This window comes from Lynx canadensis, chromosome D3, assembly GCF_007474595.2.
Source record: "Lynx canadensis isolate LIC74 chromosome D3, mLynCan4.pri.v2, whole genome shotgun sequence".
Taxonomy (NCBI): Eukaryota; Metazoa; Chordata; class Mammalia; order Carnivora; family Felidae; genus Lynx; species Lynx canadensis.
Genome location: NC_044314.2, coordinates 76115126 through 76133102, shown reverse-complemented (window position 1 = coordinate 76133102; position 17977 = coordinate 76115126). Strand labels below are relative to the sequence as shown.

At 51.8% G+C, this 17977-nt stretch overlaps 1 protein-coding gene across 5 annotated transcripts in view; it reads right to left on the bottom strand.

Annotated features, from left to right (window-relative positions):
- The window catches only part of SSH1 (slingshot protein phosphatase 1), a 64753-nt gene that overhangs the window by 9781 nt on the left and 36995 nt on the right, over positions 1-17977 (bottom strand). For 4 of the 5 annotated variants that reach the window (XM_030292518.1, XM_030292519.1, XM_030292520.1 and 1 more), the window contains 8 exons: positions 15360-15428; positions 14169-14234; positions 11136-11330; positions 9822-9915; positions 8014-8142; positions 5264-5310; positions 3718-3864; positions 1941-2141 (listed from right to left, as the gene is read on the bottom strand). In XM_030292518.1, the coding sequence (XP_030148378.1) occupies positions 1941-2141; positions 3718-3864; positions 5264-5310; positions 8014-8142; positions 9822-9915; positions 11136-11330; positions 14169-14234; positions 15360-15428 (948 nt within the window). Of the gene's footprint in view, positions 1-1940; positions 2142-3717; positions 3865-5263; positions 5311-8013; positions 8143-9821; positions 9916-11135; positions 11331-14168; positions 14235-14762; positions 14872-15359; positions 15429-17977 lie in introns of those variants that run through there. The other variant, XM_030292523.1, reaches the window with a different exon arrangement.

The window sequence follows — 17977 nt, the reverse complement described above, 5'->3', positions numbered from 1 at the left end:
TACAGATCTCACGCTGACCTGACTGTGTAACCACAGAATGTGCGCTAACTTGGGGCCATCTGAAAAAACTGGAAATATGCATTTAGGTCAGAAAGATTACATGTGGGCCCCTGGGCGGCTCAGTCAGTTAAGCGTCTGACTCTTGGTTTCGGCTCAGGTCTCGATCTCGCGGTTTATGAGTTCAAGCCCTGCACTGGGCTCTCGGCTGACAGTGTGGAGCCTGCTTCAGATCCTCTGGACCCCGCCCTCCGCCCCTTCCCCACTCGCGTGTACGCGCTCTCTCTCTCAAAAATAAACATTTAAAACTAGGTCTTATAACACTGTAGTAGTATTGTTATAACACATTTTTAAAAAATGTTTACTTTGAGAGAGAGAGAGAGAGAATGTGTGAGTGCAGGGGAGGGGCAGAGACAGTGGAGGGAGAGAGAAATCCCAAGCAGAGCCCGACGTGGGACTCGAGCTCACAAACCGTGAGATCATGACGTGAGCCGAAATCAAGAGCTGGACACTTAACTGACGGAGCCACCCAGGTGCCCCCGTTATAACACATTTTTAATGTAAGGATGAAAAAAAAAAAGAGAAGACAAAAGTTTAATGTGAAATAAGGTAAGTCAGTCACCTCCACGCACCTTAGGGCGACAGTAGCCAACAGCATGCGGGTATGCGGGTTACAGCGAGAGAAGTAAACATAAGAGGACAGCGTGAACTAAGGCCCTGCTGTCCGGCAGTGCACGGGAGCACCAAGGCCATTCGAGACGGCTCTGTGTGCGCATTCGGGCAAGGCCGAGAGGGCCCCCAGATGGGGCTGCGAGTCACGGTCGGTGTCTTGTGGCTGTGAACTCAGCCTGAAGACCCCTGGTGAGGCTGCAAACTCCTGATGGTGCAGCAAGTGACTGAAGGGCCAAGGGAGAGAGCAGGACCACCCACCTCTTTCCCTCCCTCGCCTCCTCCCCCTCCTCCCCCCAAACCCCTCCTCATCGTCCCTGGGCCCTGCCCGGGGATCTGTCCAGCTGCTCCCTGGTTGACAGCAAAGGGACTCCAGAGACGTCTAGGGCTGTCCTCAGACCCCGTTCAACCCTGCCGGAGCACTCCTGCTTTCTCACACGTGGCCAAGAAGCCAGTGGACTCAGTTTGTGGCCTCCTCACAATACCAGTCAGAAATAATCCAGGGAGGCTCCAAACCGCCGGAACAGAAGGGAGTCCCAGAGTCCAGCGGGGATCCACCTTCATGGGGCCTCCCCACACAGGAGCCTTGGGAGCCCACGGACTTGTGGAGTGCTCCCTCCCCTCTGCCGCGTACTCGCACACGTGTGGGACAAGCTAACCTCGTGCACCTGTTCCTCCTCCCTCCCCCCCTCCCCCCCAACATGGGGGATAACCTGTATTCTGCAGACCTTTTCTGGACGGGGGTTAGAGATTTCAAATGTCACCGTGGGCCAGCTATGGCAAAGCACCTGCAAGGGCGAACTTGTGCACTGTTCACACAAATCTCAGAACCCTATCAGGGAGGCTTTAATCCCAAACTCAGAAGAGGACACCGAGGCTCGAGGCTTGGGGAGATGGGCGAGCTCGCCCTGAGGGGCCCAGCTGGTCAGCACCGCGAGTATCTGCTCTGCAGCCCTGGGAACCGCCCCGTGGCGAAGCCTGGCACGCGGCTCGGCGCGAAGCAGATGCTCAGGAAACGGGGACGTCCACGTGCCTGTGCTGCACATGACGTCATGCCTTGGATTAGAAGCTGTGCACCGTTCCCTCCGGCAGCAAAACAGCTTTCTGTGTGTGCCAACAAAATCAAACAGATCCCTCCTGGAAACCACTAATCAAACCCCAAACAATGGTTGTTTTCTCAGACCGGCACCGCACCCCCCCCCCCTACAGAAGCAGGGTTTTAGCTGCGGAGCCCGCTCGGTCCCCTCGATCCTTCTCAGCAGGCGGTCACCCACCTTGCGTCCAAGATGCCTTCATACTCAGACAGCTGCCTCATAAAGCCCGCGTTGGGGCGTGTAATGCTGCGCTTTTGCTTCACGTAGTTGTACGCTTTTTCCAGAGGCCAGCCAAACTCCTTCATCGCGTAGGCTATGACCGTGGAAGCGGATCGGCTGACACCCATCTTGCAATGCACCAGGCACTTGGAATGGTTCCTCCTGCAGGGGTGGGGTGGCGGGGGGGTGGGGGTGGGTGGAGGAGAGAGTCCAGAAATGTCAACGATTTCCTTCTCTCAGGTGTTACCCAGTGGAGTTTTATAAACCCTGAAGTTATCTCCGTGCCCAGACCCCCCCCCTTATGTCCTGATATTTGTGCAGCAGATGGCCACACACCCTCTAAAGGAAATAGCTTCGCTGCAAAATCAATTAGCACACAATGGGAAATCGAGATAAATCTGTCCCTGTCTTGCCAAGCTGTGCAGGGAGAGCTCCCAAACCGGGCGGCCTTCAGGGACGAAGTTGGATCGCTGGGATGGGCCAGGAGATCAGAGGCTCTTTTGCAGGAAGCCAAGGGGCAGCTGAAGGGACATCTGCAAAAGCCACACAGCTGTGACAGCAGATGGAGACAGGGAGCGGGTGACTGCAGACAAACGGGGTCAGCGAACTGAAGGCTGCAAGGCCCTCAGGAGAGCAAGATGTGCATCAGACGGGAGGGTCCAGGAGCCAGAGCGAGGGCAGCAGCACCCTGGACTCAGACGGGGGGGAAGAACCCAGGCGGACTGGTGGTTTGCAGGGAGGCCGTACTGGCCCGGTCGGGGCTGATTTCACGGATACGGCAAAGCCGAGGATGGTGTTTCTCGACACCTCACCTCCTCGAGAATGGAAGGGGCTGGCAGGGTGGCACCTGGAAGCTTTATTTGCACAGCACGTAGACCCACCGGCCTGCCTGTTTACACTGGAAGCAGCTGGCCGGTCAGGTGGGTCCAGGCTCGCTTCCTAGACCCCGGGCTTCAAATTCATCCCCGTTATGTGCATTTTGTTTTGTTGGTTTTTTTTTTTGTTGTTTCACTGCTGGTCTGAAATCTAACCCCCACCAAAAAATGCAAACAAACTGAGATTTGGTAAGGACGTGTTGCATAGCTTTGCCCCTGATGGGGTGCAAAGCAGAAGATGGGGTTTCTCTCGATAGCATCACAGAGGGTTTTCTCTCAGTGAGGCAGAGTTGTTCCATAGGAGAATAAGGGGAGGACTAAAGATGGGGGACACCAGTGACAGGCACGGGGCAACGGGGACCTCTGATGGTCTGCTCCTTTCCATGAATGAATAGGAAAGTTGCATGAACACAGGTGCACAAGCTGGGCCATACCTTGGGGCACCTGCCTGAGCAGCTTTCTTGGCAGACGCAGCCCCAAAAGTGCCCACAGTCCACATATGACCTGGCCCACCCCCCTTCTCCTTTGGCTGAGCGACTCCCCAAAGGCAGAGCCCCCAAGAATGTCCACTTGGTGTCAGATCCTTTTCTGATACCACTTTTGACACCAACGACAAAAGTGGGGTCCCATGTCACAGTCAAGGATGGGGGAAACGAAGGCTCACTGGGGCCCCCACCTTGAGATCAGTGACCGTGTCCCTTTGGTGCTACGGGTCCTGTGGTTTAAAACCAGAGGTCCACCAGACATCAAAGGCTCCACAAACCGGGAGACGGCGGTGTCTGGGATTGCCATTAATTTGTGCCCACCCAGCATCTGCCAGTTTCCTCCTCAGACCAGCTTCTTTCGCTTCTCCACCCACTTACTTTGCTTTGTTTATAAAATGGTACGCCTCGTTCCAGTGGGCAAGAAGGTCTGTTGTTTCCTCGTCATAGACTCGGATGTTATGATATGCAAATAAGCCAGGGAAAAAATTATCTATTTCTCTAGTGACATTTAAAATGTAGTCAACACTGTAATGAGAAAAAAATAAAGGACAAATTTGGAGAATCAGAATGAGGAACTACAAAGAACAAAGTAACAGAAATACTGAGCAAAGAAAAAATTAAATACATGCGCATAAAGGATATGTGTTTATGGTGGGGTTTTTGTTTCTCCTTAATAGTCATTAACACACATTGGTGTGCTTTCTAAATGCCCTCTGTGTGATGAGAACATATTATATTTAAAATAAAAAAAACATATTCCTTTATAAAAAACTCAGGAAAAAGAAAGTTCAAAGCATTGCTAAGCAATATGAATTCTGGAAAGCAGACATGTGTATTACTTAAATACATTTTCAAACGCTCTTGAAGTTTCAAAATTCATTAACTGTTATGAATATACTGAGGCTTTAAAAAAAACAAAGTCTCCACTTTTAAAGAGCTAAAAAAAAATAGACTCTATCCATCCATTATTCATGTACCTAAGAACTGCCTTAAATCCTTCTTGAAACAAGGCAGACTAGAAACAAATAAATTGTTGAGAAGGTCCTCAAATGCTGGTTCTGTAGTTCTTTAAATGTGATACTTCTATTCCCGGAAGACCAAAATAATTTCAGGAGTTAGAAAATACCTCCAATAGGTTTTGTAAGAGAATACTTATAAATGCTGTAAGAAAATACCTTTAAAAATCATTTACGTGTTCCCAGCAAGAGAAGGCATAGATAGTATTGCTGTACATTTGAAGAATATTTTTTTGTCGCAAGAACATATCTTAACCAGTAGTTCTAAAGATATATTTTAAGATTTGTTTAGTCTTGATTTTTAAATGCAGTAATTCGAGAATGCCATCATGTCAGACCCACAGAATGGTGATTTTGTGGCTGTGTTGTTTAAAAAAAAATGTCCAGACATCTGTTCTTGAAGATCTAGATTTAAACATTTTTTTTTTTTTTTAAATTCCTGCTGTTGGGCATTTCTCAGACTGAGACAGGCGTATGTTTCTGGCCAACACTGAGCATTTTAGCCACAAGATTCCCACCAGGACCCAGAGTGGAACGTCCGGTAGAAGCAGGAGTGGTCCTGGGATCAGGGTTGCTGCGTGGTCCCCACCAGGACCGCCGGCAGGCGTGCGGGCAGTGGTGCACGTGAGGGGGCTCGTGGCCTTGTCAGCACCCACGCCGTCCTATGCCACTGGAGTGTGACTGCGAACCGCTCTTGCTGACACACACAATCACACGGAACCCCGTTAAAGTCTAAAACCCGTGAATTATTCAGGAGGTGGCATTCAGAAGCACATCCGTTTAGCCGTGCAAAGCTGCCCAGCCATGGCAGGTGGCTCGGAGACGGGTGCCTGCAGTTATAAGGGCTCGACCTTGAGGGTTTCTAGGCTGCCTGGAAGGACAAGGGAAGATGAGGGGAGCAGACTCACCCTGAGCCCTGCAGCTCCTCCAGATTGGACGCATTCCATTCAGAGCCCTGGGGGACAGATCACACAAACCCCCGTGAGTGTCACATGTCAGCCTCAGAGCTGCTTATGGGATGCACGGCGTGGGCTAGCCCTGACGGGGATGGTCCTTGTGAGGGCCCTTGGCCTTCGACAACGGATAGAACCGAAACAGGCCGGTATTGAAGCAGCTTCCCGAGGCAGTCACAGCGTCATCAGCCTGAGCGTGACGCCCTCTGGCCTTCGGGAAAGAGCAAGTTCAGAAACACCTGCACCCCCTCTTGCCACTTCCTTTCCTAAGTCCCCAGCAGGGTCCTGTCACCAGAGGCAGTGACCTCCGACCTCCCACTCAGGAGAGGGCACTTGTACACACTGCTAATTGAAAGCAAGAGTCGTTTGGGGCGCCTGGGTGGCTCAGCTGGTTAAGCGCCCAACTTCAGCTCAGGTCATGATCTCACGGCTCGTGAGTTCGAGCCCCACATCGGGCTCTGAGCTGCCAACGCAGAGCCCGCTTCGGATTCTGTGTCTCCCTCTCTCTCTGCCCTTCCCCTGCTTGTTCTTGTTCTTGCTCTCTCTCAAAAATAAAGAAACGTTAAAAAAATAATAACGACAAAAAAAAGAAAGCAGGAGTAGGTCTACCTTTCCTGGGAAGTATTTTTAAAAGGTCCCATAGTTCCACATATAAAAGGTTGTCCTGCAGAAACACCCAGAATTTGCACAGAGATTTACGTACAAGGATAGTTATGGTTATTTATAATGACAAACACTGGAAAACAACTCAGAGGTCTGACAAGAAGAAATCAGTAAAATAAACGATGATGAGCCCATATGATAGGGCACTTGAAAAAAATCAGAGTTTATGGTGGTTAGTCAGTGACACAGGGAAACGCCACAGAACGACAACAATTTAAAACAAGAAACAGGATACGGAACTATATAAATAGTATGATTCTTTCCTTTTCTCTCTTTTAAGAAGTTCTATAGACATGAAAAGAAAAAAAAAAAACACAAATGGGAAAATAAATATACCGGAACGTTCACAGTGACTACATCCAGGTTTGTAAAATTGGGAACGCTTTTCATTTTCTTCTTTAGAGTTTCTCTTATTTCCTTACCTTCCATAACATGTTTTGATTTAATACCTTGTAGAGCAGACTAAAACACAAACCCTCCATTTCGGAGAGTATGAGGAACATAGAAGGGGAAGAAAAGCAAAAGAAAAAACTATCACTTCGTTCTTAGGAAATGCAAACAACGTGGAGTCAAAACAGCAAAAGACACTCCCCCCTCCCAAGTCTCCCTAGAAGCTTCTTTTCCCAGGAAGGCAGGCCCCTCAGGACGCAGGGGCTGCAGGGGGACCAGTGAAGCTGGCATCATGTGGGTGCTAGCTGGATTTCTGTGCTGCAGGGAGAGGCTCAAATATAAAAATTCCTTTAGTATCTCTCATGGAAAAAGTGACATAAAGCATCAAACCGCACCGAAAAAATAAAGAGAGCTCCACTAAACGTGTGAGCACCCTCTTGTTGTGATCACCACCTAGTGGAGGGACAGCCTGCCTTCTGTTGTTTTCCACCAGGAAGAACTAGCAGCTTCCCAGGGAGATTAGAGCCCAGCGCTGCCTGACAGCTTTCAAGATACAGGCTTCAAATCCACATATTCACATACGTTTTAATACGAACGTTAAACATATACATATGTAGCGACAGATAAACGAATTCACTAAATACATCCGTATTTAACATATTAAGTATATATCACGACACATGCGTCTGGGGAACTATTAAGAACTTCTTGTGGGCAGAAAGCAAAATCGGTCATGTCTTCAGCAGCCAATGAACTACCTCCACTTTCCCAGGAAGTGACTTCTGCTCTGACAACGGGTCCCATTTCTTAGTGCCTACAGAAACCGCACTTGGTGCTTTATATGCATCTTTTACTTCATCCTCATAATGATCCCTCATGGTACAGAATGAAGGAGAGAAGCCAGAGAGACTCGGTCCTGGTCACACAGCCACTCAGGCTGGGGAGTGGGAACTTGGCCCTGGTGGGTCTGATTTTCATCACACTGCATTGCTTCTCTAATTTTAGCAACATGCCTTCCTCTATAGTCTCTCTGAGAGGCTCTGGGAACTCGCCAGTTGCCTTCTATGGAGATTTACGGCATTAAGAAAATCTGAGCAAGAGACGGAGGTAGGGAGATTCCACCCCGCCCGCGCCCATTCCTTCGGTGGGCCTGGGAGCGGTGCACAGAGCAGGCTTCCGGACAGAGAGGGGAAGCTGGGTTTTGGGTGTTTGGTCTGTTTTCCCTACTGTTTCTCACGTCTCAGGATGCCGAGGCATAATCCTGGGGTTTGGCGAGCATGCTCCCTCTAGTAACTGGGGGTTCTGAGCCCGCACACCGTTTGGAGGGAACTGGGTGGGGCCTCTGTGTTAGTGACTGAACACCAAGGATGGAGAGAGTCTGAAAACTGCTGTCAGTGGACTATGCCAGAGAGCCTTCAAACGACTCCCCATGGCTCAGCTGGGAACCACCCCTCGGACATCTGGCTCGAGTGCAAACTCGTGGAGGCCAGAGTGACGGGGTCTGAGACAGGAGTTTCCAGAAGAGTCAGGACCGAGGTGCCAGTAACTCAAGTTTGCTCCCCTTCTCTGACCTTGCTGCAAACTCCAAACAATCAAGGTCCCGTTGATTTATGTTCCCCCAACCAGACCCTGCCGGGTGCTGTGCCTCTTACGAGATAAAGATGGTCAAAGATGAGGGAGGGTTTGTCCATCTGTCCCAAGATAAGGAGCATCTCGTTGTCTATGAATTCCTTGAATTCTTTCAAGTTACAGTTCATCTGCGTCTCTAATTCATTACGGATCTGTGGAGTGGAAAAGAGTAGGAAAGTGTGTTGTTATAAAACAAAATAAAACAAAACCACAGTTGTCCACCTCCAAAGCAGTAAAGTCACAACTTACACTGTGCTTGTTTTCAGAAATGATCTTTGGTTGTTGGCGAGTTGTTTTGTTTTGATCCCAGAGTAAGCACGCACACACACACACACACACACACACACACACACACACATGCACGCACGCACGCGCGCGCACGCGCAGACACACACACGGGCAGGTGGTGGGAACGCAGGCTACTCAGCCTCAAAGTCAGTCTGACTGGGAAGAGTTGATTATTTTATACAAACAAGCAGATTCCCCTGGGATCTCTTCTTTTTGAGTTTAAGGCACATTTTCACAATTAAGTATCAACTATATCACAGTCAACCCATAAAGTCAGTTTCATCTTGCTCCGGAAGGCATCACGATGTGACTTTTTATGTGTCTTAACTAATAAAACGATGATGCGTGCCTTTTTAAAATGGCCACTTCAACCCTTTCCTTCTGCCTCTTTTAAGCTATTTTTATTATTTTTTTACTGTTTATTTTTTTTTTCTTTTTTTTTTTTAATTTTTTTTTTTTTTCAACGTTTATTTATTTTTGGGACAGAGAGAGACAGAGCATGAACGGGGGAGGGGCAGAGAGAGGGAGACACAGAATCGGAAAGAGGCTCCAGGCTCTGAGCCATCAGCCCAGAGCCCGACGCGGGGCTCGAACTCACGGAGCGCGAGATCGTGACCTGGCTGAAGTCGGACGCTTAACCGACTGCGCCACCCAGGCGCCCCAATGTTTATTTTTGAGGGAGAGAGCGAGGGAGGGGCAAAGAGAGGAACAGAAGATCCGAAGCAGGCTCTGCACTGTCAGCGCAGAGCCCGATGTGGGGCTCGAACTCATGAACTGGGAGATCATGACCTGAGCTGAAGCCAGACGCTTAACTGACTGAGCCACCCAGGTGCCCCTAACCTACTATTATAATTCATCGCATTCCTTGAACAAAAAGCAACCCGAGAAAAAGAAAAAAGTGATCCAAGAAAACATTCAAAGGCAGATGGGAGGCAGTCCAGGGTTTGTAACTCGCTGGTAACTGGTAATCCTGAGATAAGAAACGAGAGTCTGCTGTATCTCAATAAAACACAAGGCAGAGGAGAAGGCCTTAAGAGGGAAATGTTGGGGTGCCTGGGTGGCTCAGTCGGTTAAGCGTCCGACTTCAGCTCAGGTCACGATCTCGCGGTCCGTGAGTTCGAGCCCCGCGTCGGGCTCTGGGCTGATGGCTCAGAGCCTGGAGCCTGCTTCCCATTCTGTGTCTCCCTCTCTCTCTGCCCCTCCCCCATTCATGCTCTGTCTCTCTCTGTCTCAAAAATAAATAAAGGTTAAAAAAATTAAAAAAAAAAAAAAGAGGGAAATGTTTTCTCAGTGCAACCTATGGGTCTTATGGAATTACCATCAAAGGTCTTATAGGTTCAGAGAGGCCAGGAAATTGGTACGCAGCGTGGCTGGACTCGAACTAGAATGGGACTTGAAGGCCTGCGCTCTTTCCGCTAAGCTCCGTGGGAAAAGCCTCTGAGAGCCAGTGAGCAGGTGCCAGACCCGCCTCCGCTATGGTTCGGGCAACAGGACAAACGAACACTGCGTGAGCTCTGGCCTGCAAAGGGAAGAGCTCTCTTACTTCTTTTGAGGTCACGTTTTCCAGATCCTGGCTCATCATGATGCTCCGGAGCTTGGCTTTGATGAGGCGCTCGGTCCTCTCCCCTTCAGTTGGCCTGGAAAGGAAGGACATTTGGTAACACACACAACGAGAGGGGGCCTGAGATCAGCGTTTACAGGAACCCCAGATGCTCCTGGGCCTAACGAGAACATGGCCTGGACTCAGAGAACTACCGTCTCGCTGTGCATGTTTTGGGGGAGGGGGGAAGGGACAGAGAAGTCCGGCTCTGGGTCTAGAACTCCCGTGGGAGTCCACAGAGCGGTGAGCAGATGGAGCGCACAAACGACGGCTGGAAAGCAGATCCTCGCTCAGGTCTGCAGAGAATCACTCTCAAGGCCAGATGCTGGAAGCCCCAGTGTGGCGTCCTGCCCCCCTCTCCCGCCACCCCACTCCCCAACAACCAGACCCTTCTGTCTCTGCTTGAATGTATCTGGGCGTGACGACAGCACTGTGTCCAGAGACAGTCCAGAGTTCCCCTTGTGTCCAGCTCCCGTGATGGCCTTCTAACGTGGAGAATCTACACGTTTCCCGGTAACTTCTACCCATCAGCCCTGGTTCTACACAGACCAGGATAATTCTTCCACAGGACGCCCCTTTATGTATTCAAAGGCAACTAACGTTCTCCCCAAACCTCTCATAATCTGAGGCCTCATGGAATGTGGCTTCTGGTCCTCTCCTCACTCAGGCTGACCTCTCTGTCCATGGCCCTCTTAATGCAGTCCCAGAGGGACATACAACTCAGGGGGAGGACAGTCCTAACCAAGACAGAAGGGCCACTTCCTTCTGGACCCAGACTTCTCATTTAGTGTATGTGGCCTCAGGCCACCTGAGCTCTGTTGGAGGCCACCTGACATAGGCCACTCGATCGTGGCCTCTAAGGCAGGCTGCCCTTGGCCAGTGCTGGTGCAGTTGTATTTTAGGATCCCAGGACAATGGATCTATAATACTCCTAGGAGTACAGGGAAAGGCCAGACCCCAGGGCACTGCCCAAGAGCCAGTGACGCACGTGGGCCGCAAGTTCCTCTGAGAAGCTGACAGGAGTTAGGGAGCTGTGCCCCAGAAATGCATTCACGCTGGAACCCGTCTCTGATGTGAATGGGGGGGGGTGGTCACACCATCGCGGAGCCAAAGACCACCCACGGGCAGCAGGTTAGGGACCCCCGCGCGGAACGCTGGTCCTGGGAGAGGTGGCCCTTGGTCGCCGGACTGCAGGGCAGGTGTCACCTCGTGCAGACTCCGGGTCGGCCGGCGTGGGCAAGGCAGCGCCGCACTTACTTGTCCACAAACAGGGCCGGGGAGTCGGGCCGCGTGGACTCCAGGTCCTGCATGGCATTCCACTCGTTGATGCAGCTCTGATCGGAGCTGATGCAGCTCTCATAGTAGGTGGCCCAGATGAGAGCCACGCCGCCGGGGAAGTAGTTGTGTCTCCGTGCCACTTCGCAGGCCTTGTGAAGGACCTGCAGGGCAGACCTGGGGTGAGGAGGGGGGACAGGGTCAGGCCCGGGGGAGGCACAGGAGTGCTGGGCCTTCCCCTTGACTGGGGGCCGAGATTGGGGCCGAGTAGGGGGCGATCCCTAAAAGACTTCCTACCGGAGTCAACCCTGCCATGTACCGGGTTCCCGGGGGGACACAAGGCAGCCCGAAACCTCCGGATTAACACGCCCAGTCTCCGTGACACAAGCTTTGAACCCAAGAGTGGATGGGACATCCTTTGTCGTGCCCAGCAGGGCAACAGTACAGATGTTGTTATCGCCCGCCCAGGCTGGCTCACGGAGCCCTTCACACTCCATTAACTCCCAAGAATGAAGATTTATTTCTGAGGCTGTGGGGATACCCTGAATTTAGGAGCCACCTCGAAGCCTAGGAGGCTCCAAGCAGGAAGGAGTCTTTAACTAACAGCGGAGACCTTTTACCGCATTCTGAACGATGTACTGTGGAACCCTTTCCCATCAGTGTTATAATCGCTTCAAGGCTTAGGTCTCTCGGGGGAATGAGGTTCTGGAAACTCAGGTTAATACAGGAACGAAATGAAGATGGGGTTCGGGAAGGAGTGGCGTGGAAGGAACAACACGGAAAACGTACACAATAACGGTCAGCTTGGTCCCTTTTCTAAAACTCTTTTTATGAAAATCGAGGCTGAAACTTTCTCAGTGGATGGGGTGAGTTGGGCATTGACGAAGAGTGGAAGCGGGAAGCCCCGGAGGGGAGCGAGAGTCCTCGGAGACGGCACAGAAGCCACCGCCGTCTGGGGCACGCTTCCCAGACACGCCCGTCCCGTCTCCAGGCTGCCTGAGGAGACGGGCTGGAGCCGCACATTTGCTACATTTAGTTTTGCTCCTGAAGTTCTGGAAAAACATGGGGGCCTATTTTGTACTTGCCTGTAGAGAACGAGACAAGAAACGATCCAGGGGCACCAGGAACATCCAGGACATGGAGAGAATTAGGATTTTGTGATTTTCCCCAGAATGATCCTGAATCGGGGGTGGCGTAGAGTAAGGGACGAGGTAAAAACGAAGCACCATATCGATTTGTGGCCCATGGGAGAATTCTGGGTAACTCTTGCTGGCCCAGAGGAAAAAAGTAATGACCCTGAAACACTGGGGCAGAACCCTTCTCCTCAGACCCCACCGGCTTTCTCCTGAGTCTTTTCCAGATTACTGGAGAGAGGCACTGTTGTGTTGAGTCTGCTGCACAAGTGGTTTGTGCAACAACCCCCCCCCCCCCCCCGATGAGGAGGGCTTTCAGATGCCTGCGCCGGGCTGGGAGAAGCGCTGGGCACGACCCGTTTCACCCGGTGCAGACTTTACCCACGGCTATGTCATGCTCCAGGCTAAGCGTGCACGAGGCCCTGCACCCTGCGTCCCAGGGCAGAAAAGGCCCCTGTGAGAACACGCTCCCAGGACTCCCTGGCACAACATGGGACTCTGTCTGTGCTACGGCCACCTCCCTCAATAGACTTTAAACCCCACGAGGACAGGAATTATGTTCTGTTATATGCCCTCCCAGATGCCCGCTGCCTGGCAGAGTGCCGTTCCCTGGATGGCACAAGCCGAGTGTGTGCCAGGCCCGAAGGACAAGCTAATCTGTGCTGGAATGACATTTGGACAGCCGGAACGGCAAAAAGACAACCCCATTCCTAACCGGCTAAAGGGCCTGAATAGACATTTCTCCAAAGAATGCCCAAATGGCCAATAAGCCTACGAAAAGATGCTCAGTAGTAATTAATTAGGCAAATATAAATCAGAGCCATAATGAGATACCACTTCACACCCCCTGAGCGGGCCATCATGAAAAAATAAAATAAAATAAAATAACGGGGCACTGGAGAGGACGTGGAGGAACTGGGACCCTCGTGCACGGCTCAGGGGGGATGCAAAATGGTGTAGTCGCTGTGGAAAACGGTTTTGGTTCCTTAAAAAGTTAAACACGGCATTAATGTGATCTAGAAATCCCACTTCTAGGTACATACTCAAAAGAACTGAAAGCAGGGACTCAAACAGATACTTCGGCAGTAGCCAAAAGGTGGAAATAACCCAAATGCCCATCAATAGATGAAAGGATAAACAGAAAAAATAGTGTCTAACCACAGACGGGAATAATATTCAGCCTTAAAAAGGATTCGGACACGGGGGCACCTGGGTGGCTCAGTTGGTTGAGCATCTGACTCGATTTCAGCTCAGGTCATCATCTCACTGTTCGTGGGTTCGAGCCCCGATGTTGGGATCTGAGGTGACATCGCAGAGCCTGCTCAGGATTCCCTCTCTCTCTGGCCCTCCCTGCTCGTGTGCCTGCTCTCTTAAAATAAATGACCTTAAAAAAAAATTTTTTTTTTTTTTTTTTTGCTACAGTATGGACGAACCTCGTCAACATTTTAAGTGAAATAAACCAGACACAAAAGGACAAAGAGTGTATGATTCCACTTGTAGGAGGGACCTGGGATAGGCAGAGTCAGAGAGACAGAATGTAGAAGAGAGGGTACCAGGGCCTGGGGAGAGAGGGCATGAGTGTTTAATGGGCACAGACTTTCTGTTTGGGATGAAGGAAAAGCTCCAGAAATGGATGGTTATGTTTGCACATCATGGATGTACATTGAATTGCATGCTTAAAATGGTGCATTTTATGTTATGCACATTTTGTGCCACACACACACACACACACACACACACACACTCACTCACTCACACGCACACGCACGCACACACCTAAATGAGCCTTAAAATCGAAGGGGGTCTTTCGATTCATGCTGGCAGCTAAAAAAAAAAAAAAAAAAATTTCAAAGGCGATATAATTCTCTAAAACCACACTTACCACATGGCCTGGACAGACACGGGCTTGAAGACGTGCATCCGTCCCGCTGTACTGACGCTGAACCCACTGAGAAAGACAACCAGAAAAGAACGGAACCGTGGTGAGATACTGGACCCTGTACCCACAGCGAGACGGCGGCTCGAATGGACACCCTGAGGACAAGTGCGTCTTGTGCTTCCTGAGGACAAGTGCGTCTTGTGCTTCCTGATAAGGGACTACCAGCCCACTGCATCCAATAAGGGCAACGGTAGGAACAAAGAAAAAGAAAAAGAAAAACAAAACGAACGTTTGCTTCCAACCCAGCTACGTGAGGTCTGTCAAAAACACAAACCCTGGCAAGGGCAACGATGCCATCTGACGCCATCTCGTTCACGGTCCTGCCACCGTCCCAGCAGCCCACCGCGGCTACTTCCTGCCCCACATGTGCCATCCGTTACTTTTGCAATTGCATGGGAAATATATTCACGGAAGGCAAAAGGTTGAGAAGGAAAAACAGTAGAACCATAATCCTATCTTTTCCCCCGCCCCCCCCCCCAAAAGTCACATTTTACTTTTTCTCCCCGAATGCTAACTGTGAGGCAAGGTAACTTTTACCGTTGGAATCTCAGTGGAGGGATAAACTTCTACTCCGCTCCTTTCCACTCATGGCAGAACCCGCGTATTTCCCTTGGAAGCAAATGTATGTGGGACCCGGATGGCTCTTCGTCTCTTGTTTACCTGCCCAGGCCAAACGGAAGGGTTCCTCCTCTGCAGCCCCCCAGAGAGGCACCTGAAATGCTGCTCCGCCTGCCAGCTGTCTGTCTGTCTTTCCCGGCACCCCCACGGACCGTGGGGCTCCTGCTGTGTCCTTTCCAACTATGAACTTACAGAGACCAGCTCCACCTGGAGGGCACGTGCTGAGTATTCATCTAACACATGCAGGTAAACGTATGAATATCAGCTGCCTGCTGCTCTTGAACTTCATACGCAGCGGACCTCCTGTAAATACCCTCCGTTGCTACTTTGTGACCCAAATGCCCTTATGCAACGCCAAAACGTCCCCTTCCTTGTGTGGCTCACTAAGGGGCATGCTGTTTCTCCCGATGTGATGAGCACATCACACATGTGACCCTGTGGATGATTACCCAACAATGCCCAAAGTAGCTTGGTGTTTCAAAGTCCACAGTGGAAGGATTAAAGACATCTCCTTACCCATCTCCGTCGAGGTGGATTTTCGTGTCGCTCCACAGCCGGAGAACCATCCCGATGGTACAGCTTTTACTACTCGGGAGGAAAGAGCAGATGCCTTGGAGTTAGGATCCACCTGCCCAAGCACGGTCTTCCCTCTCTGTCTTTACCCCGCCTGGCCAGCTGGCAGGGGGAAACCACCACCTGACCTGGGTCTGGCTACTGTATGCGTATCTGGGAGAAGCTCTCAGGCTGTCCGCGTACAGACCGCTTGCCACTGGATTCTAGACGACGGAGCCCGGGATGGGCCCTCACCAGAGGGGGTCACCAGTGACCTCTACTTGGAGATAGTCACAGGGGACTCTGAGCTCACCGAAGTGTGGGTGGAGCACCATAAACACCAGGTCTCAGCTGTGGCTCTCAGGGAGACAGAGAGCAAGCAGTTGACCTCACGCCCATGCTGCCGCAGGGGTGAGGCCGCCAATGGCTGGCACACTCCTGGCACAAGGCCACACGCACTCCAGGGGACGCAGGCGAGTGGTGGCAGCCAGCCGGGCCTCCTGTCCGAGGGTGGCGGGGGTGGGGAGGGTGCCAACACCATTACTGGAGCTCATTTCCGGGCCTCTGTTTCTGTACCTTTGTACAGCTGCGCTTTAAAACCTAGCTTAATCTGCTTTTGTTTTGCTCACCCCACCAGTGAAATGACACTTAATGACTTTGGAGACAGGCGCCGCTGAAAAACACAGAGGGAAAGAAAGGGCTTTATCAGAGGGTCCCCTTGGATTATTATGAAAATTCTTCAGGCGTTTACAAAAGAGTCTGCTCGTGACAGACCGCTGTTGCCGCCAAGGCCAACTCCGACAACCTCCAGGGATCTAGAATGCTCGCCTCTTCTTCCACTTAGTCACTGCCTGGGAGTGACATGATGCTCATGTGACTGCAGACGGGGAGCTCTGAGCTCCCTGAGACCCCTCTTCCCTGGAGCACTGGGGACCGTGTGGACCCCTTTTCCACCCTCTACTTCTCTGTCTTCGGGGAAGGCAGTTTCCAGCCCTTCGTGTCAAATTAGACTAAGCCTTTTGTGTTAGGCAAATTCTCAGGCCCCAGCCCTGCACTCCTACCCGTACCTGATCGGCTAATTATATTTCCTTTGTAGAGCTGCAAAATACAATTTACGCCCAGTCCCGGATGGCCCAGGAGCTACTTGGCTGTATTGGTGCAGACCGGCCCCTCGCAGTCCCAAACCGACATGCGGAAAGCCCAGGGTAGAGGGGGCCCTGGGAACACATGGCCAGGCCCGGAGTCGAAGCAAGGGCAGCATCTAAGCTGGCCTCTCCAAATCACAGAGACGGGGAAGAGCCTAGTGAGTGCTGTGTGCGCGGGGCCAGGTCCATGGAGCACTTGCACTCAGGCTCTTTCCCTACAGTCAAGAGCACGAGCAGGGACCATGACATGACCGTAAAAACTCTGCAAATTCCTTAACATGCCCCGATCTGCTATTCTGTGAGTTCCCAGTCTTACAGGGACAGACAGTCAAATTTCTATAGCAAAGGAGGGCCTGTGCACTTGCATACACGGGAAGTGGGGTCTTAGAGGAAGAATGACCTTGAAGGATAGAGTGGGCGGGGGCAGCTGCCCGAGAAGGCGGTGTCAAGTCCCCGGGGCCCAGCATAGCAGGAACAGAGGAGCCAGCTGGGCCAGTGCGGGAGGAACTCAAGGGAACCGTGGAAGTCCTTCACGAACTGCGCGAGACCAAGGGCAGCATGGCCGGGCGCCCCCACGGCACTCCAAGTGCCCCGGGTCCCAGACAAAACATCATGCATGACGGAACCTGCGGGTGGCCGCTCTGCTCTCCCGAGGGGGCACATGGATGGCTCTGAAAGAGCACTCGGGAGCTGGCAGGGCCGGTCACTACCACGTGTTCTCCCCTCTAACACCGCACCCGCACCAACCCCCCGGGAACCCCCTGCAGGTGCCCCTTGTGGGCAACACCCATCTCTTGCTCTTTTTTTTTTTTTTTTTTTTTTAAGAATAAGGAAGCATAATCTCAAGTCAGGGATTTTAAAAAAAAAAACAGGCGTATCATGCTTTCGGCAGGGCCAAAAGCTCCGGGAAGGACCAGGGCTTTGCTTTCAAGCCAGGATCGAGTCAAAGTGCCTGGTGCTCTGTCAGCGTGGAAGCCGCAGAAAAACGCCCAGTTTCCAGGCCCCGCCTCCACACACCTGGGCGTGCGCGGGGCGGCTGCTCAGGCCCAACCACAGGAAGGCCCACTCGGTGCCCGTCCCCCTCTGACCGCCTGCTCACCCTCTGCAGCCACCCGACCCACCTCCCCGGCCGCAAGGCCCCCCGCACCAGCCTTGGGCAGGCCTGTCTACTCCAGCCGCCAAGGATGACGTGGAAGGGCGTGCGTACGTGTCCAATGCTACCGTCACGGCCTCCAGGCTGTGTGGTCGGAGAGCAGAGGCCGGGGCTCTCTCACCGATGTGGCTCCGGCACCCGGCAGGGCACTGTGCACACGCCAAGTGCTAACAAATACAGATGCGGTTGAGTCTATGAACGAACTCACCAACAACAGGGTGTACAGGAGAGCTGTGGCCTATCGAAGTGTGGGGTCTACACCGCAGGTCTGCAGCAAAAGTCCC